General features: G+C 39.3%; 1 protein-coding gene across 15 annotated transcripts in view; it reads left to right on the top strand.

Moving 5' to 3' along the window:
- The window catches only part of LOC129452519 (B-cadherin), a 192,879-nt gene that overhangs the window by 136,938 nt on the left and 32,756 nt on the right, over positions 1-23,185 (top strand). For 11 of the 15 annotated variants that reach the window (XM_073859537.1, XM_073859532.1, XM_073859535.1 and 8 more), the window contains 5 exons: positions 4,884-5,108; positions 5,205-5,423; positions 5,599-5,729; positions 5,869-6,012; positions 6,095-6,913. The exons of 1 other annotated variant lie outside the window; for it this stretch is intronic. In XM_073859537.1, coding sequence (XP_073715638.1) covers positions 4,884-5,108; positions 5,205-5,423; positions 5,599-5,729; positions 5,869-6,012; positions 6,095-6,301 — 926 coding nt within the window. In that variant the 3' untranslated portion in view covers positions 6,302-6,913. Of the gene's footprint in view, positions 1-3,560; positions 3,734-3,822; positions 3,952-4,036; positions 4,223-4,304; positions 4,550-4,657; positions 4,804-4,883; positions 5,109-5,204; positions 5,424-5,598; positions 5,730-5,868; positions 6,013-6,094; positions 6,914-19,796; positions 19,957-20,069; positions 20,185-23,185 lie in introns of those variants that run through there. 3 more of the 15 variants (XM_073859529.1, XM_073859531.1, XM_073859530.1) reach the window with 3 other exon arrangements.

Raw genomic sequence — 23,185 nt, 5'->3', positions numbered from 1 at the left:
ACAGCCTTCATGGTAAATTTAGTTTTCTTAATGCAGATTTATTAATTAGAGAGGCTATTAAATACATAGTGCATATTTACGCATAAAAACGTATGAGTGAAGTGTTTTTGGCACTGTGAATCTGCTGGTTAATTAAATTAAATGCAATAAATACATTTATTAATATAACTAACTTGTATTAATAAACTGCATTTATTAATGCGTTCAGTGATTAATAATAATTTAAAGTGAGATGGCATCTTCCATCAGATGTTCATATTAACAACAAAAAGAAAATCTTGTTCTTTGTATATTTATAAATCAAACAGACACAAGATATACACAGCACACAGTTTTAAAGTTGTTGGATGTAACATAAAACATTGTAATAAGGCACATAGCCTACCAGCAAATGACCATACTAATTTCCATATTTTCATACTTTCCATATTAGTGACAATACGCATAAGAAGATGAGTCCACCCATCCACACAATGGCACTTTTAAAGGAAAAAATGGGAAAAGGAAAAGATAAAACAATCATGTCTAATGTCCAATTCCTCACCTGTTAGTAACATAAGGTTAAAAATACAAATTTTGTCAGTAATTTAACTACTACAGTGTGACTCCAAAATGTTTTATCTCATATGGCAACATACCGTAATATTGCTATACCGGCTGAAGAGTGAAAAATACCTTTATGAATTTTTGCTCATACTGCCCACCCCTATTGCATAGTACCCCATGGTTTGGTTTAGTTTGGGCCGGGTCAGCTTACTTTTGGGAGCAGTACGTAGTACCCAATACTTTTCCTCGTACCACCTCGGTTGGGGTTCCAAGTGACCCGAGCTGATACCAAACGTGATATGAAAACACAGAAGATCACTGATTGGTCTGAGAGAATCGTCACTACAGCTTCATCGCTATAATTTAAAAGATTAGCTTTACCCACTGATCTATATAAATGACTGGATTGCGCATAGAACGCTTAACGTAACGTGAGGTGAAGCCAGCCCAGAGTTCAAGCCGCCATCTTGGTATACCCAACCGGCAGACGGCGTCATTGACTTCCATTCAAAATGATGTTTTAAATTCACCCGCTTTACAGCGTATCAGTCACGCAAGATTATTTTTAGGATATCTGTACGTAAATTAACTGTTATTTCTGGTGTTATTTGCAATGTTTATACTTTAATCGGGCAGGAAAATGGATTTATAAAAAAACGTTAAGGTGAGTGTGTCTGCTGCGTTCTGTTAAAGGCGGAGTCCATGGTGTTTGAAAGCCAATGTTGATATTTGAAATCACCTAAACAGATTCTATTGGCCCCTACCCCAATAGAATCTGGACCTTCTGTTGATAGACCCGCCCCACACATACGCAACCCGGCATTTGATTTGATTTGATTGGCTAAAAGTGTGTTTTGGTAGTCGGCCCGTCTCCTTTTCCAAACCGTTTTTCAAACATCGTGGACTCCGCCTTTAATGAGTCGGGTATAAATAAAGTTTTTTTTGACATTCAGCTATACGGTCAGCGTTATTTCTCTAAATAAGTTTAGATAACATAAAACCAGCAAATTATTGCATGCACATACGGTACAAAGTATGATTATTTATTTAGATTTCAGAATGAGCATGTTTGTCATTAATATTAAATATGCTGCGGTCTGTCTGCTGATCTGATACTGTAATGAAGATGAATGTATAATAACTGATTAAAAACTAAAATGTACAACTTTCAGTAAATAACTATGTACATGTTTAGGACGTTTGTGTTGTAATAATGTACAGGGTAACTTCAGATATAAAAACGAAGACCAGTAAAGTGATGTTTTATCATTAAAATCTGATTGCGTCTATTGATTTAATAGAATGTTTGGGTATACCAACATGGCGGCGCGGTGGCTTCACAGTTATCATCATGCGCAATCCAGTCATTTATATAGATCAGTGGCTTTACCTTTAGTGCTAGCTTGCGCTTTCTCGAGCAAACCTGTTGTCATCTGTGCTCTGCTATAAGTTCCCAAACTCCCTTTTAGCGATAAAAACATCCACAGGTTGAGAATCAGGAACACCATAACAGTTTTTTACAAATTTGCAGTTCCAATGAGCACGTCAGCATTATATGCTTAAATGCAACTTCAATGAGGCTCAGCGGAGTGCGTAAACCACTGATGCCGCGAGTGTTTAAACAGAAACTGTCATGAGAGATAGAGGTTACGTTAGTGATAAACGCGATGTGAAAACATCTATTTGTGGTGGCCAATTTTAATTTTATGGCGGACTGATAAATAAATGTATGGGAATGTACAAGGACGCTCTCCTCTCACTTGTATGATGTCACAGCAGTAGGCAGCGCAAGTATAACGACACGCCTATAATCCCTCCCACTACGAAGTGATAATAAACTCGATGGAAAAGCTAACCACGCCAAAGTGAGGTGAGCTGACCCGACCCAAACTAAACCGTGGGGTACTATGCAATGGAAAAGCGCCTTAATACTTCGTTGATAAAGCTACAGTCATTCCATTTTACAACTGTCATTATGGTTACAGGCACCCTGTGCGAATTGTACACTAGTTTGACACGAGTTGCTCATTCAGAGTTTATATTTATACATACTGCCTTAGAGCTGTGACTGTAAGCTGCTGTGTGAACAAAACAGACCCTGGATTATTCATTTATGCGTACTGAATAATATGATATACAAATACCTGTAACACTTTTCAAAAATGTTGTATTTGTTGTATTTGTAAATGCATTATATAACACGAACAAACAATAAAAAATGGAGTATATAAGCATTTATTAATTCTTGTTTATGTCATTACAGTAATTGACGGTAGTTCATGGTGCATTCACTAATGTTAACAGTTTAAACTTTGATTTTAAAAAAAAAATTGAAAAATGTTCAACTTTGACGAGCGGAGCTTTTCTTCCAATGTCAGTTATCACGTGGCCATCCAATCACAGTGGAGGAGGGGCGGGACAAGTATCACAGCAACCAACTGTCTTACAGATGACGTATCAGAGCTACCCAAGCGCTTAGCTGAAGAAAGCTGGCACTCAGCTGAAAAACAGCTGGCATTCGGTGTTGTCCAGGCGTTTTCAGCCGCTTTTAAAATTTTTGGTGTACACAACCCCTTAGTGCAGGAGTCATTAGTGTTTGGTTTTAAACGGATATTAAAGGTACTGTGATGGTTCAATTAAACTAAGGACTGTGTTAAAAGTAAAGCTGTAAATTAACAAACTATTAAAAAAACATTTGTATGCATAAGAGTTATATATTAGGAGATTAGTGATCTTGTTGACAAACGGGTTAAAACAATACACTGTGTATTCACACAAAACTATACTCGCACTGCTGCGGTATGCCCACCTTTTTGTCCTGTATTTCATAGTGACAGTTGGCAACCCTATATATGCCACAGGAGACTTTAATATGGCAAAAAAAACATTTAAATTCAATTGGTCTCGCCTTTGTATATAAAGTGTCAGTAAAAGGAATATGATTTGGCCTGAAAATAATTTTTTTCACTTGTGAGTGGCATTAAATCATTTTAATTTGTATTTTCTCTCTGAAGATTATGAGTTTATGACGGTCACAGCCACTGATGCAGATGATCCAAATACTGATAATGCTGATCTCAGATACTCGATTATCAGCCAAGATCCACCATCACCAAATCCAAATATGTTTGACATCAATTCTGTAACCGGACGGATTCGTGTGATCGGTTCAGGCCTGGATAGAGAGGTGAGAGATGACTTTTAATGATTGCATCTTAGTGTTGAAGAATGAGTTCATGAAAGACTAAACTCACCTGTGAACATCTTCTCTTTCAGAAATTTCCCAAATATACTTTGGTCCTTCAGGCTGCAGACATGAAAGGAGAGGGTTACCCAACGACTGGCAAAGCTGTTATAACCGTCACTGACAGCAATGACAATCCACCTCAATTTGAGCAAGAAACGGTAGCGTGCTGTTCATCATCTGTCCTCTAAATATCTACGAGAATCAAGTCTTATAAAAACACACTTTTTTTGTCTTTGTTTTTAGTACACTGTATCTGTCCCAGAGAATCAAGTTGGAGTTGAAGTGGCCAAACTTACAGTTACCGATGATGATGATCCTGGATCACCTGCCTGGTCAACTAATTATAAGATTATCAGTGGTGACAAATTAGGAGTTTTTAATATCAGTACTGGACCCAGTCAGCTGGAGGGAATCATCACCACTGTGAAGGTACTAAATGATCTTCATAATGTTGATCAGACAGATGTTTGTGTTGATGTACTGTAACTGAAGTCTTTTCTTGTCCATACAGCCGCTGGACTACGAGAAGACCAAGCAGTACATTTTGTCTGTGATTGTTGAGAACGATGATCCGTTTGTCGGCCCTTTGCCCACCTCCACCGCCACAGTCACTGTCAATGTTGAGGATGTGAACGAGCCTCCGGTGTTTAATCCAAAGGAGAAGCACATTATTAAACCTGAAAATGTTCCTGTTGGTAGTGACTTGGTTGCTTTTACAGCCACTGATCCAGACATTGGAAGAGCACAGAAGTTAACGTACAGATTTCTTCCAAACTCTTTCTTAATGATCGAACATGTTTTTATTAAAGTGAGATGAAGTTTGTCTCAACTTTCTTTTTTTTGCCATAATTTGGTTCCTTACAGGTACAGAATCAGCAGTGATCCCGCTGGCTTTCTCAGTGTCGTTGAAGACACAGGAATGATCAAAGTCAAGAAACTTTTGGACAGAGAATCTATTGAGGTCAAAGATGGAAAATACAAAGCCATCATTCTGGCCGTTGATGATGATGGTAATGTGGGTTTGTTTTGGGAGAGGGGTGCAGTTAAGATTGTTGAATTATTTTTCTAATAATTTTGTACTTGTGTAAAGAAACCGCTAGAGCGACCGGCACAGGAACCCTGATCATTGAGCTGGAGGATGTGAATGATAACGCTCCCTATATTAATGAAAGAGAAATAAAGATCTGTAATCAAGAGGCGCCTCCAGTCCTCCTCTCCATCACTGATAAAGACTTACATCCCAACGCTGGACCCTTTAGTGTTGACACTCATGGAGACACGATGAAAAACTGGACTGCCAAGATGAATGATTCAGGTATGAATTAATGTTGAGAAAAATGACTTTAACATCAAATTCTTTCATAAATGCATGATTTGTATTCTAATGATTATAATGTTCCCCGATGTGCAGCAACCGGCATTGAGCTGATGCTTAAATATGCGCTGGAGCCTGGCGTCTACAATGTAGTCCTGAGAGTTTCCGATCAGCAGAAGCTGAATCAGGACAGCACGATTAAAGCCACCGTGTGTGACTGCAAGGGTGAAAGTGTTGTTTGCAACGACTTCCGGGCAGCTGGGTTGCCGCTGTCTGGAGTTCTCGGAATCCTCGGTGCCATCTTGGCTCTGCTGTGTATGTATTTCTGTCCATGTGTTAACAGTGATTTTAAAGGGGGCATGGTCTAATTGTAAGGACTAACAAACTTATCAGATCAGAATATAACCTTTTGTAAACGGAGCAAACTCACATTATTCAACAAATTAAGTAGCAGTGATTCATCCGAGTGTTTGCTGTATTCCTACCACAGTACTCCTGCTGCTGCTGCTCTTGTTCATGAGGAGGAAGAGCGGAACTAAAAAAGAGCCTCTTCTTCCTGAAGATGACATCAGGGACAACATCTACTATTATGATGAGGAAGGTGGTGGTGAAGATGATCAGGTTGGTTTTATTTTTTCATGCAAGTTGCTTTGGATAAAAGTGACTGTCAAATGCGTATACTGAAACCATTTCAAAATGCATTTCAGATTGATTCAAGTGTATTCAAAGATATTTCTAAATGGTTCTTCATTTTCTGCAGGATTATGATTTGAGCGTGCTGCATCGAGGTCTGGACAACAGACCACATGTCTTCAGAAATGATGAGATGCCTATTTATACCACTGCACCTCAATACAGAACTCGACCTGCCAACCCAGATGAGATCGGCACGTTCATCGATGACGTAAGCGATTTGCTTGCTCCGATTTGGATTGATCTTTACACGATCAATGTTCTTGTTCCAATCTTTTTTCTTTGTGTTGCAGAACATGAAGGCTGCAGACAACGACCCCACTGCACCTCCCTACGACTCCCTGCTGGTGTTTGACTATGAAGGCGGAGGTTCGGATGCCGGCTCTCTCAGCTCTCTCAACTCCTCCAGCTCCGGGAACGACCAGGACTATGACTTCATTAATGAGTGGGGACCACGCTTCAAGAAGCTGGCAGATATGTTTGGAGGCGGAGAGGATTAAGACGCCAACTTTGAGGGCTGTTTCGCTTTTGGTTTTCTCCCAGTGTGAGTGGCACATGGAAAAGTGTGAAATATGGGACGGTTTTATACAATTTTCACTTTGTCTGGTGATTGTATGTTCTGTTTGAAGTTGGACTTGGAATAATAGCACTGTTGATACACCGCCAACTTTAAGGATATATTGACTTTCACAAGTGTTTACCCATCCTAAGAGTAGTCTGGATGGGAACTTGGCTGAATTTTTTTAATGCCGCTCCTTCTTAAAGATGTATATTTCCTCAGAGAATGATTTATAGGTAATGAGCTGTGACGCAGCTTATGTTGTTGGTCTTAAAATGTAAAATACCTTATACATTTTGTTATGCATTGTTAAATGAACCATGATTTTGTTACCTTTTTACAGCTTTTTTGGCATTAAAGGCTAATCCAAAACATTAACTGTACTGTACATTTTTTCTTTTTCAAAGAGCACTGATGTGAGTTGTTTTTTATTTGCAGAAATCCTCTTCTGTCCTTTAATTCCTAGGATATTCATGAAATGTGTTTCTTTGTGTATGTTTAGGCAGTATGTTGTTTTAAAACAATGCATATTTTATTAAACAAGTTACTTATATTGTGTTTCTAAAGGCTTTTTTACTCTTGTATTGTTGTCTTTTTAAACTGCACATTGTTGTTTTTATCTTAAACATTGACAGAATTACATTTATTTAAGAGCAAAAAGTCATATGCAGGCCATCCCAGGTAAATTTCAGCAGTAACAACATAAACAAGCGGCTTTTGTGGAACAAACGTAACTTCCGGTAAACTCTGCAAAGAATTAAAAACCAAGTCAATTTTATAGTAGTTTATTTCTGATTAAAATCTAAATGAGTAGATTAGTTCAAAGTAGAGCTACAGCGTATCAAAAACAACACTGAGCTAACATTACTGTGTAAAATAAAGCAATAAGCCCCGCAAAGCAGTGGGTTACCAGTGCATTTTATTACAGCTAAGGGTCGTTGTTTAAAACCCCCTTAGCTGTTATAAAATGCACTGTAACCCCACTGCTTTGCGGGGCTTATTGCGTTTATAAAACGGTAACTTCTATTAATAGTAGGATTTCATTAAATAAAACACAAATAAATTGTAATTATATTAGTACAAATATTACTCTTCCGCCAAACAAAGTAGGTCCTCAGAATCAAGTGTGGCTGCAACAGAGCGCAGCAAAGACGTTTCAACCAATCAGAATGAAGAACCAGAACGGGCCGTTTTATGTGTATTATAGCCTAATCTATGCAATCTTAACTACAGATCAACTGCCAAACCTTCCTTCACATAGCAGTAATCCATGATTGTCGTCTCCCCTCATCTTTAGGAAACCAAAACATTTGTTATTTTTAATAAGTTATTTGTTCCACAGTTTCGTTTAGCCACCAGTCAGACCATCAATGCGTGACAACGTGCGTCCGATGAAACCGTCAATACTTGAATGTACTAAAAAATAATACTTGAACACCAGCAAGTACATTTTTAGTGCATTGTACTTTTGTGCTAAATAAGTTTAAAAGTTTAACACTACAAATACACTATAAGGGCTGTTCAAATTATGATAACTGTAAAAAACATTGTTTTAAAAATCTTTTATATTAAAGAGAATACTGGAGTTCACAACTCTAACGATAAAGGTACAATGAACGATATCGTTTGGGATGATGATCCATTGACAGCCAATTACAGAGGTGGAAAGTAACGAATTACATTTACTCACGTTACTGTAATTAAGTAGTTTTTTTTGTGTATTTTTACTTTTTTGAGTAGTTTTTAAAATCTGTACTTTTACTTTTACTTAAGTATGTTTTATTTAAAGTATTGTACTTCGCTACATTTTAAATCATATCCGTTACTGGGTAAAAAAAAATGTTTTAAAAAGCAAAGTGATAAAGACGCGAAACGGATGTAAATTGGCGGGGCCCGGGGAACGCGCAAAAAGAACCATGGAGACGGACGAGACAGGCGCGCGCTAATGCAGACCCGCCTCAGTTCAAATCTTATGAAAGAAACCCCTGGTCATATTTAAGCGACCACTTTCCACTGACGCGAAGCGAGTGTTTCATTTCTATGAAAGGTAGGATTAATGCTCTTAAGTACGAAATTGCACGGCGCGTTTTTAATACCACGCGCATTATCTTCCGAGGTCTAGCAGCTTCGCGTCAAGTCAAACAGAACTTCAAAACGTCCTCAAGAAAGCGCAGGTCATTAGACATTGCAAAAAGCGAGAGAGAGCAAGAGAGAGAGAGCGCGCGCGCGAGAGAGAGAAGAATAAATGTCATCAGGTACCCAGGTCAGGGAAGTAAGAAGATAATAAACGTGTCAAATGTATATAGACATGGCACTCATCTCATTATATGCTCAATTAAACTAGATATATAGTTTAATAAAATAATGTATGTTACCAGCAATACATCAATTACAACCTTACTATAGTGATTGTATTTACAAGCTGCTGACCACCTTCAAAAGTGCATAACTCACATGTAAAAATCATTAAACAATTCCATAAATGTTTCTTACTTTAAAAAAGCTTTTTATTTTATTAACTTTTTGTTATTGCACTTTAATTGTAAAGATGTTCCTACAATTAAACACAACTAGTTTGAGATTTATATTCCCTTGTCGTTTTTGAACTATACTAGAATCCTCCACCTCTCCCTGCTGTAAAAAAAAGTAACTTTAACTCTGAGTAAAGTTAAGATGACTTACTTTTTACTTTTACTTAAGTAGATTTTTAGACAAGTAACTTTACTTTTACTTAAGTAAAATATTATTAAAGTAACTTTACCTTTACTTGAGTACAATATTTTAGTCCTTTTTCCACCTCTGGCCAATTATTAAATCTATTTGAACTGCAAGTGCACGTGCACTTTAAATTACATAGCTCATTGTTGATGTCACAACATAAAATGACCTCAGGTATCCAGCGCTGAAGCAGTTGCTGTGATCTTGACTATGTAATATTTTTATTTTACTACACTGACCTGTTTGATGACGTGGCAATGATGGCGTGGCAACGTATGCGCGCAGTTTAGCAATGGAAATATGGTAAGAATCAGCAGTGAAGCAACACAAAGTTATTTTAAAGCAACACTAAAGAGTTTTTTTTACCTTAAAATAACGTTTTCAAAAAAGTTTCAGTCGTTCATCCACCCGAAACAGGGTGAATGGCACTTGCACATTTGCTTTGCAGCCCTCTATCGGCCAAAACCGCACTAAAGAAGTTTCCATCCGAAGGGTTGCGGTCCTGATTGAGTGAAAACTACAAAAACTTGCTTTATGGCAGACCTACAATCCAGTCAGAGGCAGCTTTGCTGCATTAGGCTAAATTATTTGCGACAGTGGTAATGGACAATTTCGCTTCCAACCTGTAGGGGGAGCATAGAGCAAAAACTCTTTAGTGTAGCTTTAAAGCCGCAAGTTTTTGTAGTTTTCACTCGAATAGGACCGCGACTTGTTTCGAGTGGATGAACGACTGAAACTTTTTTGAAAACGTTATTTTAAGCTAAAAAAAACTCTTTAATGTTGCTTCAAAAAGTTGACTTTATCAACTATTTCAACACAGCTACCAGATCCGTGTACTAGTGGAGTGGATAGAAGACGTTAGCAGATATAAATATAAAGTGGCCAGATACATATATTAGTATATTATATTAGTGCAACCAAACATTTTGATGCTGGAAAACCGTTTTAATAAACTTTCTGAGTTGCTAACACGTTCGAACCACTGGAGAATATGTCACAGAGTGACTGTGAAAGGGCGGAACCTAAAATGAGGAAGATTAATTCCGCCCGGACCATGATTCGCAAACACCACCCACTTCCGGCAACCCAAATCGGTGTGTATTGGAAACAGGTGCAGTGTTGAGGGTGGCGGTTGTTGATTGGGCCATTCAGTGAGGAGGAGACATATAAATGGAGCATTAGAAACACAGGAGGGGGGTCGATTTCGGGGCGAAGTTATTTCTGCCAAAGGCAGACGGAATTAGTGATGGGCAGTCCTAGTGATGGGCAGTCCGGCTCTTTCCGTAGATTCGGCTCAAGCTCCGGCTCTACATTTTAGTTATGGCAGTCCGGCTTTTTTCATAGATTCGGCTCTTCTGGCTCGGCTCCCTTAGAAGAGCCGGCTCTTACGGTCCCACCCCTGCCTGCATCTGAAGAGTCGGCTCTGCTCATTCGCTACAAAGAATCAGCTCTTACAGCCGGCTCGTTCGCGAACGACCCATCACTAGGCAGTCCGGCTCTTTCCATAGATTTGGCTCTTCTGACTCGGCTCCCTTAGAAGAGAAGGCTCTTACAGTCCCACCTCTGCCTGCGTCTGAAGATTCGGCTCTGCTTGTTCGCTACAAAGAATCAGCTCTTAGGGGGCGTGCACACCAACGCTTTTACGCCCGTGACCGGCGCATGTTTTCAATTGTTTTCAATGGAAGTTCAGCGTTTTTCAAATAAGCCAGCAGCTAGCGGTTTTCTTCCGCGCCCTCATCGCTGAACGCCGAGAGTTGAGAAATGTTCAACTTTGGAAGAAAAGCTCCGCTCGTCAATGTCAGTTTTAACACGGCCGCCCAATCACAGTGGGGGAGGGGCGGGACATTACCACAGCAACCAACCGGCTCGCAGAAGAAAGCTGGCACTCAGCTGAAAAACAGCTGGCATTCGGCATCCTCAAGGCGTCTTCAGCCGCGTTTAAAAGTTTTGGTGTGTCCAGCCCCTTAGGGGCGTGCACACCAACGTTTTTACGCCCGCGGCCGGCGCATGTTTTCAATTGTTTCCAATGGAAGCTCAGCGTTTTTCAAATAAGCCAGCAGCTAGCGGGTTTTTTCCGCGCTAAAAACCGGCGCTCGGCGGTTTTTCCGCGCTCTGTGCTGAGCACCGAGAGTTGAAAAATGTTCAACTTTGGAAGAAAAGCTCTGCTTGTCAATGTCAGTTCTCACGCGGCTGTCCAATCCAGGGGGGCAGGGTTTCATATTTTATTGAAGCCGCCCTGGGCACCGCCATTAGCTAGCGGACCCCCACCTGCTCTTAGGATTCCATTGACTCCCATTCATTTTGGCGTCACTTTGACAGTGAATAACTTTACATCTGAGGCGTTTAAAGACTCAATTTGTGCATCAATTATTTCTAAAGAAACACGAAAATGTATAAAAGGCTCCATTACCTTGTATCTTACGTTATGGCCCAGTAGAAGCAGTTTTAGTAAAACTATGCTAACGATTGCGTCATAACCACGCGACTCTCTGTCGCACAGTTGAGAAATACCGTATGGACAGGAGGAGAAGCGCATGTAGAATATGGCGTACTGGCGTTAAACTTTAAAATAAATAAATACTATGCAAATTGACAAAGTAATTAATCAGAATATTAAATATACTTAATACAAAATGTACTCCTGTTCACGCTCGTCATTTCTGCAAGATTCGGTGGGTGATTCAGATTTCTCTTGGCACAGCTATTAGAAGACTTACAATTGTCAGTCAGGTTGCTCACGTCACCAAGCTCAGTTTGAGTCTGCGCAGTACGCAATGTGCTGTTCGATGCTCAGTTAATGAAGCTTCGTTGTGTGAAAAAGCTTTCTTCTGACATTACAACAGTGCCCTGTTTGAAAACTGTTTGCTTCCCAAATTCGCAACACCTGTGTCTGGATTTCCTTTAGGTTCAATCACATACCCGGGCTGACCCGAGATCAGCTGAGCCACAAAGCTCACGCCTCCCTCTAGTGGCACATGACAAAATTACATAATACAAAATGAATATGGCTCATATATTATCTAAAGCAGGGATGGGCAACTTCGGTCCTGGAGGGCCGGCGTCCTGCAGAGTTTAGCTCCAACTTGCCTCAGCACACCTGCCTAAAAGTTTCTAGTATGCCTAGTAAGACCTTAATTGGCTGCTTCAGGTGTGTTTAATTAAGGTTGGAGCTAAACTCTGCAGGACACCGGCCCTCCAGGACCGAAGTTGCCCATCCCTGATCTAAAGTGATGAACTCACCAAAAAATGAAAATTCTCTTATCATTAACACACTCTCGTGTTGTTACAAACCTGTATGAATTACTTTTTGATAATTAAACACAAAGGAAGGTATTTTTGTTTGTAACAAATCATTCATATGCCCCATTCACTTCCATAGTATTCTTTTAGTGAATGGGGCTCATGATCGGTTCGGTTACAAACATTTCTATAATATACAAAAAATAAGTACAAAATGACTGCATGAAAATAGCACAGTTACTAAGTGTACTTAGTTTATTTTAGTGTACTTTTTCACCTGGGATGCGCGTGTGATTAAACTAAAGAGACACTAAATACTGACATTAGTCCCTTTCACACATACAGTCTTTGCTGGTAATTTACTGGTAAATTGCAGTTAACATGTCATGTGTGAACAGAATCTTTCCGGTAAATCAGTGCTCCCAATTTACCAGTAAAGCCCTTTTCACACAGACATTACGTAAAATACACGGGAAAGGCATCCGGGATTTTTCCGGGATCCTTAGGCTATGTCCACACGAAGCCGGTGCATTCCCTATCCGATCTTTTTTTTCTTGCTCTAAAAAAATTATCCGTAAACACGAAACCGCTGAAAGCGGTGTAGTATATATGCCGGACCAGTATGGGGCGCTGTAATTCTGCCACAGATATACACTATACACAGAGAAGAAGACTTTGAGCATGCGCATAACCAACGTATGATGTTGTCCATTATCGCTTGTTGGTCACCACAATTCCATAGGAGCAATAGATTTTGCTGTAATAAAGCTAGTAGGCTTTAGTAGCTTCTGTAGCACGAACACAATCACGTAGTCCGCCGTTATTGTTGTTGCTGTTACGTGTGACGCTTCCGACACGTGACGTGATGCTGTACAGACGAAACCGCAAGGGTGTCGGTTTCAGATTTATCCACTTTAGGACCCGGTTTCAAAAAATAGCGAATTCAGTCTCCCAAAACTCCGGATTTGTATGGATGAAAAGCCAATACGATAACAAATTTATACGTATACGGTGATACGCGTCTCCGTGTGGACAGCCCCTTAGTTTTTTTGTTCATTCACACTGCCATGATTTCCCAGCATCTGGAAAGACACGTGACCTATTGAAAGTCCCGCCCTCTCTTCTACGCAGCGTCTGAAGTTTGCATATTATTTATTATTTCTCTCTCGCGTGCATTTTAGTTTATGATAAGATTATAAAGGAGCGTGTGACACGCCGTTCTAATGCTGGTGAATGATCTCAGCTTCAGAGTGGATATTTGACGAGCTCCATGATCTCTGCTTTAATACAGTTTTCAGAAATTTCTCATCGTGATTGTTTATATGCATTTAAAACCCGCATTTTGAGGAGCTGAACGATATATCTTGTTGGGATGACGCGCGGGTATTTTCCTTTATTTATCAGATATCTGCTTCAGTCTAGTTTGCTGACATTTCTCGTCGTGAATGTTGTAAATCCCTCATTTTAAAGAGTTGAACCAACTTCATGTTGCCATGACACGCGCGTCCACACTACGGCACGTGTGTCATTGTTTATGCCTCTCATTTATCATTTACTGCGTCAATCTAGTTTGCAACATTTCTCGTGGTGAATGTTTATATGCATGTTATCTCTCGTTTTAAAGAGCTGAACCATAACTTTTGTTGTGGTGATGCGCGCGTCCTCACTATGACACGCCCATTACGGCATTCTTTCGGCTTCTTGTTCACACAGAGCGTTATCCGTGTATCTGACTAGTTCCTCTTTCCGGCAACGATCCCAGAAGATTAAAGGGATGAGTTTGTGTTCACACAGACGCTTGTCTGGCAATTTTACGGGTATTTTCTGGGACCAAAGGTCTGTGTGAATGGGGTTTAAGACAGGTTGTAAGATTACCAGTAATTTACCGGTAAGCGCTATGTTTGAACGAAAAACATAGGATTACCGGCATTTAGAACGGACGACGTCAGACGGTGCTGATAGATCGGGCCAATCAGAAAGTTTTTATACAGGTGACGCGTTTACCCCCGAACTGTTTACGGACGTTTCCACACACATGCTGCTTAAAAGTCGAGCATACCTGAAGTTAACATCCACATTTTTTCACCAAAGTTGTTTAAAACAGCTTACCGTCTATTAGCCATATTGCCGACGTCTTTAGCACACCATCTGTGAAGCCTAATGTGCAAACGCAGGTTGACGCTGCCTCACGCAATGTTGTTTGGTCACGAGCAACTTCGCGACCGTTTGCCACAGATGTGAAAACAACAAAATACGGACCGTGGATATTACGTCATAACCCGCCGTTGTTTACAAATACGACACGGAGCTCGCTGGCCGCGCGGCACAGGTAACTTTCGCTTTCTCTCCGAGTTTACCAGTATTTTGTTACTGATGTGTGAATGATGTCGTACTGGTAAAAAGACGTAACGTCACTGCATGTGTGAACAGCACATTTTTGTATTTACTGGTTAATTCATTCTGGTAAATTCATGGTAATTTAACAGAATTACTGTGTGAAAGAGGCTATTGAATACATTGACGACATTCTCATGGCTCTTTTACATTTTACATCGCGTGACAGCTATTGAGCAAACATGTCTGAACAATCGCATGATCGGTCCCTTCGCAAGAATGTCTGGATACGAATACATAAATAATCATGCTTAGACAGTTGCGTTAATACTAACGTACAGTGGCAAACGGTTCTGTATGACATACTATTCTCAAGATCATGGGAAAAAGCCAAAATTGCAACCCGACCATATGTGGAAATTAAGACTCAACCGACAACTAATTCAAAGTTTCAACATATTACTAAAGAGTATTAATGACATTTACCATGCTTTGGAGTGTTGACGAAAAAAGGTTTTTATTTATTTATTTATTAGGTTGTACAAGCTGGCTATTGTACCATTACTAAAACAAATTATGTGAATGCCTTGTTAAAGAGAAAAGTTTTAAGTCTAGATTTAAAGTTATCTACTGTCTCTGATTTTCGGACGTCGGTTGGTAAATCATTCCATAGCTTAGGGGCTAAGTAGGAAAAGGATCTGCCACCTTTAAGCCCTTTTCACACAGATTTGCCGGAAGATACACGGGACAGGCATCCTGGAATTTTATGGGACCGCTTGCTATTTTTTTCATTCACACTGCCAAGTTTACACGGCATTTGATGGTCCCGGAAAGACACGTGACCTGTTGAAAGTCCCGCCCTCTCTTCTACGCAGTGTCTGAAGTTTGCATATTATTTATTATTCCTCTCTCCAGAAACAACTCGCGTGCATTTTTGTTTATGATAAGACTACAAAGGAGCGCGTGAACGCACAGTTCTATTCTGGTGAATGATCTCAGCTTCAGAATGGATATTTGACGAGCTCCCTGATTTCTGCTTTGATACAGTTTTCAGACATTTCTCATCATGATTGTTTATATGCATTTAAAACCCGCATTTTGAGGAGCTGGACGATATATCTTGTTGGGATGACGTGCGGGTATTTTCGTTTATTATGGCTCAAATGAGCAAGTGGCGCGATATTCTTTTATGCTGCTGAATGATCTCCGTTTCAACGAAGTAAGTAAAAATCTAACTTACCTGATATCTGCTTCAGTCCAGTTTGCTGACATTTCTCGTCGTGAATGTTGTAAATCCCTCATTTTAAAGAGTTGAACCAACTTCATGTTGCCATGACACGCGCGTCCTCACTACGGCACGTGCGTCATTGTTTATGCGTCTCATTTATCATTTCCTGATAACTGCTTCAATCTAGTTTGCAACATTTCTCGTGGTGAATGTTTATATGCACGTTATCTCTCGTTGTAAGGAGCTGAACCATAACTTGCGTTGTGATGATGACGCGCGCGTCCTCACTTCGACACGCCCTTTATGGCATTCTTGCGGCTTCTTGTTCACACAGAGTGTTACCCGTGTATCTTACTAGGTCCTCTTTCCGGCAACGATCCCAGAAGATTAACGGAACGAGTTTTTGTTCACACAGATGCTTGTCTGGCAATTTTACGGGTATTTTCTGGGACCAGAGGTCTGTGTGAATGGGGTTTTAGACACTTTTGATATTTTAGGGATAATTAAGAGACCAGAATTTTGTGACCGCAATGCACGGTGATGGATTGTATTCTGATAATAATTCTCTAAGATATGAGGGTGCTAGGCCATTTAAGGCTTTGTAGGTGATTAGTAATATTTTAAATTGTATGCGATATTTAACTGGTAGCCAGTGTAAAGATGCCAGAATTGGGCTTATGCGGTAATACTTCTTATAACCGTTCACTTATATTGCGCATCTTTTTGCGTTTTATTTATTGGTTTCTCATTTGTTTTCTATTTTTTAAACCATTGTTGCTTGGGGTTAGATTTGGGTTTTGCTTTATGTCAGTTAATATATAGGTTTCTCCATGTTTTTTCTTTTTTTTTAAACCATGGTCGCTTGGAGTTGGGGTTAGGATGTCATTTTATGTTACAAAAACTTGCTCTAACCCCAAACCCAAGCGACAATGGTAAAAAACTGAAAACAAATGAGAAACCAATCCAAACAAAAAAATGTGCAATATAAGGAAACGGGAAGGACTGGCAAAAGTGGAATTTGGCGTATGTATTGCAGGATAATCACACTGCATGCTATTTGTACGCATTTCATGAGAATGGGCTGCCCAAACCATAGTATGTTAAAGCAACACTAAAGACTTATTGCTCTTTGCTCCCCCTACAGGTTAGAAGTGTAATTGTTCATTACCACTGTCGTAAATATTGCAGCATAGCTGGCTCTGATTGGATTGTAGGTCTGCCGTAAAGCAGGTTTTTGTAGTTTTCACTCGAACTACAGGACCGCGACCCGACGGTTGGAAACTTCTTTAGTGCGGTTTTGGCCGATAGAGGGCTGCAAAGCGAATGTGAAAGTGCCATTCACCCTGTTTTGAGTGAATGAACCACTGAAACTTTTTTGGAAACGTTATTTTAAGGTAAAAAAAAACTCTTTGGTGTTGCTTTAAAATAAATATCCGCAAAGTTCCCAGATGGTCTATTGTTGCAAATACCACTAGTTGAAAATTTGAATTATAGATTCATGCACACTCAAACTGCTGATATTACCCACAACTCACCAAAAACAGGTGAAGTTACACCAAAAAATGAACACAAAATTAACAAATTAAATAAATGATGCATTACTGAATCAATAAAATATTTTTTGTAACACTATTTTTTACAGCGCTTTTTTCTAATCTCTTTTCAAGACCGTGTTGCAGATTCATGTAACGTTGGGTCATGAGAAAAATAATTCTGGAACTACAAAGACAAAAAGGAAGACACTTGAATGGAAGCAGAAGACCGATAACAGCAGATAACAACTGAATTTCCCCAAAGATGAGGAACACAATGTATTATTTTGTAACAGTTCTGGTAAATGTCAACTGAATCACATTCATGTTTGGGAGCTTTGAATAAAGAATCAAATGCCCACAGTCTGTGACCTAACTAACTTTCAAATGATCATGAACATTCATAAGACAAATTTAAGTAAAAGACGTTTGGGGAAAATATTTGGTATTGTGCTTACAAGATGTGAATTTTAGTGTTTAATTCACAGATTTTTCAAACTGGGCATCTGTATGTACATTATTCAAGGTTTGCATGAATGGTCTTGTCTGACAGTAACAGCCGAAAATTAGATATACTTTCTAATCACACTGAAAACTCATGATCTGTCTCGGCGTGTGAATGGTAAAGCTGAACCCTTTCTTCTGTAGCCCATGGGCATCTCAAGCTGAATTCTGTAGAAATTAGTATTAATGGGTATTACTGGCAACTAGCTGCCAGTAACTTACATTTATGTTATTTACTGGAAACCGTTTGTTCAAAGTTAAATGAACATGAAACATTTCCTGTCTTTATCTTCTACAGTAAGTTACTGGCAACCAGATGCAAAATTACAACAAATTTTTTACAGTGTGGCCATGGTATTTTATGTTACACAATTAGCTTTGCATAATCTTGTTGAATGAATATTAACCTTAATTCATGTATTAACCTAAATCAACTAGCCTATATTAAAGGCAGTAACAAAAAACAAAGAATTGGTTATTAGTAATGTAGGAGGAAGGGGTCTGATGAATCATAAGTGTTCTGACCACAAGAAATACTGAAGTTATGAGTAAATTACTGCGAAAGATGTGAAATACATACTGAAAACTTAGCCTATATAATCTCACCAACTAAAAAATTCACTTAAAACAACTACTGTAAGTAAGAACACAAGCCTTTGATGACAAATTCAATTGACGTTTAAAAAAATTAATTGTAAAAATGACTACTGAATTCATGTTTTTTGGATAAAATGGTGTTTGTTTTGCTTAATTGATTATTGTCATCCTAAAGAAGTTATTAAACCTTTTTTTAATGTATTTTCAGTGTTTGATCAAACACGTATATATGTATGCCTTTATACAGCAAGAACATTTGCTGTATATACCATTATTATAAAAATAACATTACTTTTAGTTTGTATGTACTTTAAATGAAAGTACAAAATTATTTTAACTTTAAAAGTGTCATGAGACATTTTTAATTTTAAAATAAGAATTTGCTTTTTAATTATTTTAATTTTATTTTTAGGTTTAAGGACAGACATTTCAAGTGTAATGCAATAAAAAACAATGAATACAAAGCTCAAAATGTGTAAATCAGAGAATAACAATAACAAGTATAAAATGAACAATAGAAATAAATACAAAAATAAAAGTTTATGAATCAGGGTGTTATAGATATTTCAAAAACTTTTTGTTTTGTGATCTTATGTTTGGAAGGGTTTCAAAGTATACTGTGAGATCAGTCTTATAAAAGGTAATATTTAAAAGGGTTTCTTTTATTTGTCTTATGCATATAAAATAAACTTCGCCAAAATAATTTAATTATATAATTTTGTTTTTCAGAAAAATATGAGTTTTGGAAACAAAGTAAAATGTGAGGTTCTACATTCTAATTCTAGGAGTTTCAATTTTAAAGTCAGTCCAAAATTAAACAGAAAAGGGGCAATACAAAATAAATGTTTGATGTCTTCAAGTGATGTGTTACAAAAGGTAATTTATCACAAACAGTATGAATGTTTTTTTTAATGATTGATCCTAAAAAAGTTGCGGCGGCGATGACGTCATGTTACCCGCGTCATACAGAAGGTTTCGAAGGTAACGTGCTTTTGAATGTATTCTATCATTATTGCTATTTTTACAGTGAAAGAAATATATTTTGTCTTTTTTTGTATTTTGGCTCGCTTTTATGTGGATCAGGAAGCTTTTCGCGCCCAATTGAAAAGACCTTACGGGACGCCCCATTCCTCATGGCACACACCATTTCTTTCCGACCTCATGGCATGCCCATTTGCTCCAGGCTGCAGTTACCTCTACTTGTTTCTTTCCGACCTCATGGCACGCCCATTGCTCCAGGCTGCAGTTACCTCTACTTGAAACTACCTGCTGCAGCTCATTTCCTCAATCTGCTCGTGTCGATATGACTGAAGAGATCGACTGCGACAGATTTTAAACATATAGCCTTTAAAACGCTGGAGGATTTTTATCACCAGGTTTTTAGCTTATCGAATGGAGACTGTGAGGATTGTACTATTAGGAGTATTTATTTTTCTCTGTCAGGTAAGATTTTCTTTCCGGCAGCGTCGAAGTGCTCGAGCGGTTTCACAGAACGAAAGTATTCGGTTTCTAACATTACTTGAAGTTAATATTTTATTTATTTATATTTTAATCAGGTACTTTCGTGTGGATTCGCCAAGGAGTCGCCATGCACACCTGGATTTGACTCGGAGACATTTGTGTTTAAAGTGCACAGAGATCACCTTCACAGAGGAAAAAGACTAGGAAGAGGTAATTCAAAATTCGCTTGATAAATAACACAGAGATTCATTGACATTCAAAAAAAATCAATTTTGGTATTATATGTAACAGTTCAGCTGATTATTTTATATCTGTATATTTTATATCAATTTTATATCTGTTTCGCCAATGCGGTAAGCAAAAAAAATCTTGAACATTTTTCTTAAACACTAAATGCAAGACAAATTCATGAAAAATCGCTTACCCCATTGGCAGATTTTTTTGCTTGTTTTATGCACAAAATCACTTAAATTTAAATTTTTTTAAAAACTTATTTTCTTGGGTCATTTTGCTCATCAAGAAAAAGCATCTTATTTTAAGATTTTTTTGATATTTTTACTGAAAACAAGACAAAAATACTAAAAAAATTTTCTTGAAAATCCTTTTTTGCAGTGTATAATTACAAATACCACCCATCTTTGCACGCCTTTAAATATGTATAGCAATAGCAACTCCAATTCCATAAAAGTACTAAACCCAGTTAATAGCAGGTAGAAAAGAGTGAGAGTTGACACAACAAACACTTCTAGAACGTGTTATTTATTAATGCAATAAAACGTTGGTTATGTAGGTAACCGTGGTTCTATGACTGGCGGAAGACCGCCAGATGGACTGAGTGGATACCTTCCTCTTCTAATCGAGAACCCAATATAACAGCTGTCACTTGGTGACCTTAATGACGTGCCTGACTATAAATAGCTCCCTACACGTCATCACTTCCTCTAAAGTCTTCTCGTGACCCGAGTGACTCGAGGCTCTGGCGGTCTTCCGCCAGTCATAGAACCACGGTTACCTACGTAACCAACGTTCTATTTCCTTGGCTACAGACCGCCAGATGGACTGACGAATATAAAATCTGTCACGAGGGTCTAACAACATGCAACACCCTTAAATATGGTTACTTGATTACCTGAATGACTTCTGTATAGGTAATAATAACAGCAAAAGTTAAACGGTATATCCATACTGGTCTGCAAGTCGTTCTTCATAGAATCAACTGCCAAACGTTATAAATGTAAATGACAATAAAACAACTAAACCACAGAAGCATGAGATTCTTTCATTTTTTCTTAATATCTCAGTTTCAATGATTATCTGCAGATGTGCATGAACCCATTCTTAGACTGGCTTCCTTGCCCAGCACTGCTATTGCGCAATTATTTGGAACATCAACCACATTAAGTCTGTAGAATCTGGAAAACGTGGACGGTGAAGCCCAAGTTGCTGCTCCGCAAATGTCTGCAAGCTGCACTCCCCGCAAAGCCGCCCAAGATGTTGCCACAGAGCGGGTGGAGTGACATTTCACTGGATCGGGCAGAATCCTGTGAGCGGAGACATAGGAGCACGTAATGACCTCCGTTATCCAATGAGCCAGTCTCCCTTTTAATAGGGGAGACCCTTTACTTCGATCTGCAAAACAAACAAATAACTGGTCAGTAGTTCTCCAAGAAGCCGTCCTGTCCACATAAAGACGCAGAGATCTTACAGGACAAAGCTCTTGATTCATTCCCCTGTCAGAGTGAAATGCCGGTAGTATCAGAGGTGTATTAGCGAAATTACTCAACAACACCTTCGGTAAAAAGGCTGGATTCGGCCACAACATCACTTTTGAGTCCTCTGGACCCCATTTTAAACATTGCGAAGCCACCGAGAGTGCGTGTAACTCACTCACACGTTTTGCCGACGAAATGGCCAACAAAAAAGCGTTTTTTAAAGAAAGCCATTTAATATCAGCTGTAAACAGTGGTTCAAATGGCAAGGTACAAAGACTTTCTAGGACAATATTAAGATCCCATTGCGGAATCATAATTCTACAAGGGGGGTTTAGTCGGTTAACACCTCTCAAAAAAGCAACCACTAATTTATGCGTCCCGACAGAAATACCATCTATGAGACCTCTGTGCGCTGATAATGCTGCCACATAAACCTTTATTGTGGAGTATGACCGACCCAATGTTAACAAGGTTTGCAAAAATTCCAGAATATTGGTTATAGTACATGACTGGGGACTTATTTGATTTTCGCTACACCACCTCGAAAACAGTTTCCACCTGTTCTGATACTGCGCTCTAGTCGATGGTGCCCGAGCGTTTATAATAGTGTCCCTGACCCCCTGCGAACAGACTAAAAGGCTGGGGTCGCCCCCAATGGCCAAACGCACAATTTCAGAGTCTGAGGGTGGTCGTGCTGTAGTTTGCCATTCAGCTGTGTCAAAAGATCTGGGCTGCACGGCAACCGGACTGGAGGACCCGTTAAGAGACGTTGAAGGAGACGAAACCACGGTCTGCTCGGCCAACACGGGGCTATTAATAATAGCGGTTGGCTCGTTACACGAATATGACTGAGAACTAACCAAATCAGGGGAAATGGGGGAAATGCATATAGGAGACCACTCGGCCAATTGTGGGCTAATGCATCCTGTCCTAGAGACTCCGTCTCCCTCCTCAGAGAAAAAAACTTTGGACAGACAGCAGTCTGACTGTCGGCAAACAGATCCACCACTGCCGTGCCGTATGTGTTCCAGATTAACTGAATTATTTCTGGGTGGAGTTGCCATTCTCCTGACAGCGGAATACTCCGTGACAGAGCATCCGCTACCGTGTTCATCTGCCCCGGAATGTGAACTGCCCTCAATGAGGCTAGATGTATGTCTGCCCATAACCAGAGCTTGTGCGCAGCCTGTAGCAGCTTCAGTGATCTTGTGCCCCCCTGATGATTTATATTGAATACTGCAGACATATTGTCCGACCGAATTAACACATGTTCGTGGATCAGCTGATTCTGAAAATATCGTAGCGTTAGGAACGCTGCTTTCAACTCTAGATAGTTGATATGCTGAAAACGGAGCTCCTCTCCCCAAATTCCTTTCACTCCTATCTGTTTCCATACTCCTCCCCACCCCTGCTGACTCGCATCTGTGGTAACAATTACCCTCTTCGCCGGGGGTGGACCCATAGGAACCCCGCGAAGAAGGAACTCCATGCTGTGCCAA

This window comes from Misgurnus anguillicaudatus, chromosome 21, assembly GCF_027580225.2.
Source record: "Misgurnus anguillicaudatus chromosome 21, ASM2758022v2, whole genome shotgun sequence".
Lineage (NCBI taxonomy): Eukaryota > Metazoa > Chordata > Actinopteri > Cypriniformes > Cobitidae > Misgurnus > Misgurnus anguillicaudatus.
This window is presented reverse-complemented; position numbering and strand designations above follow the sequence as displayed.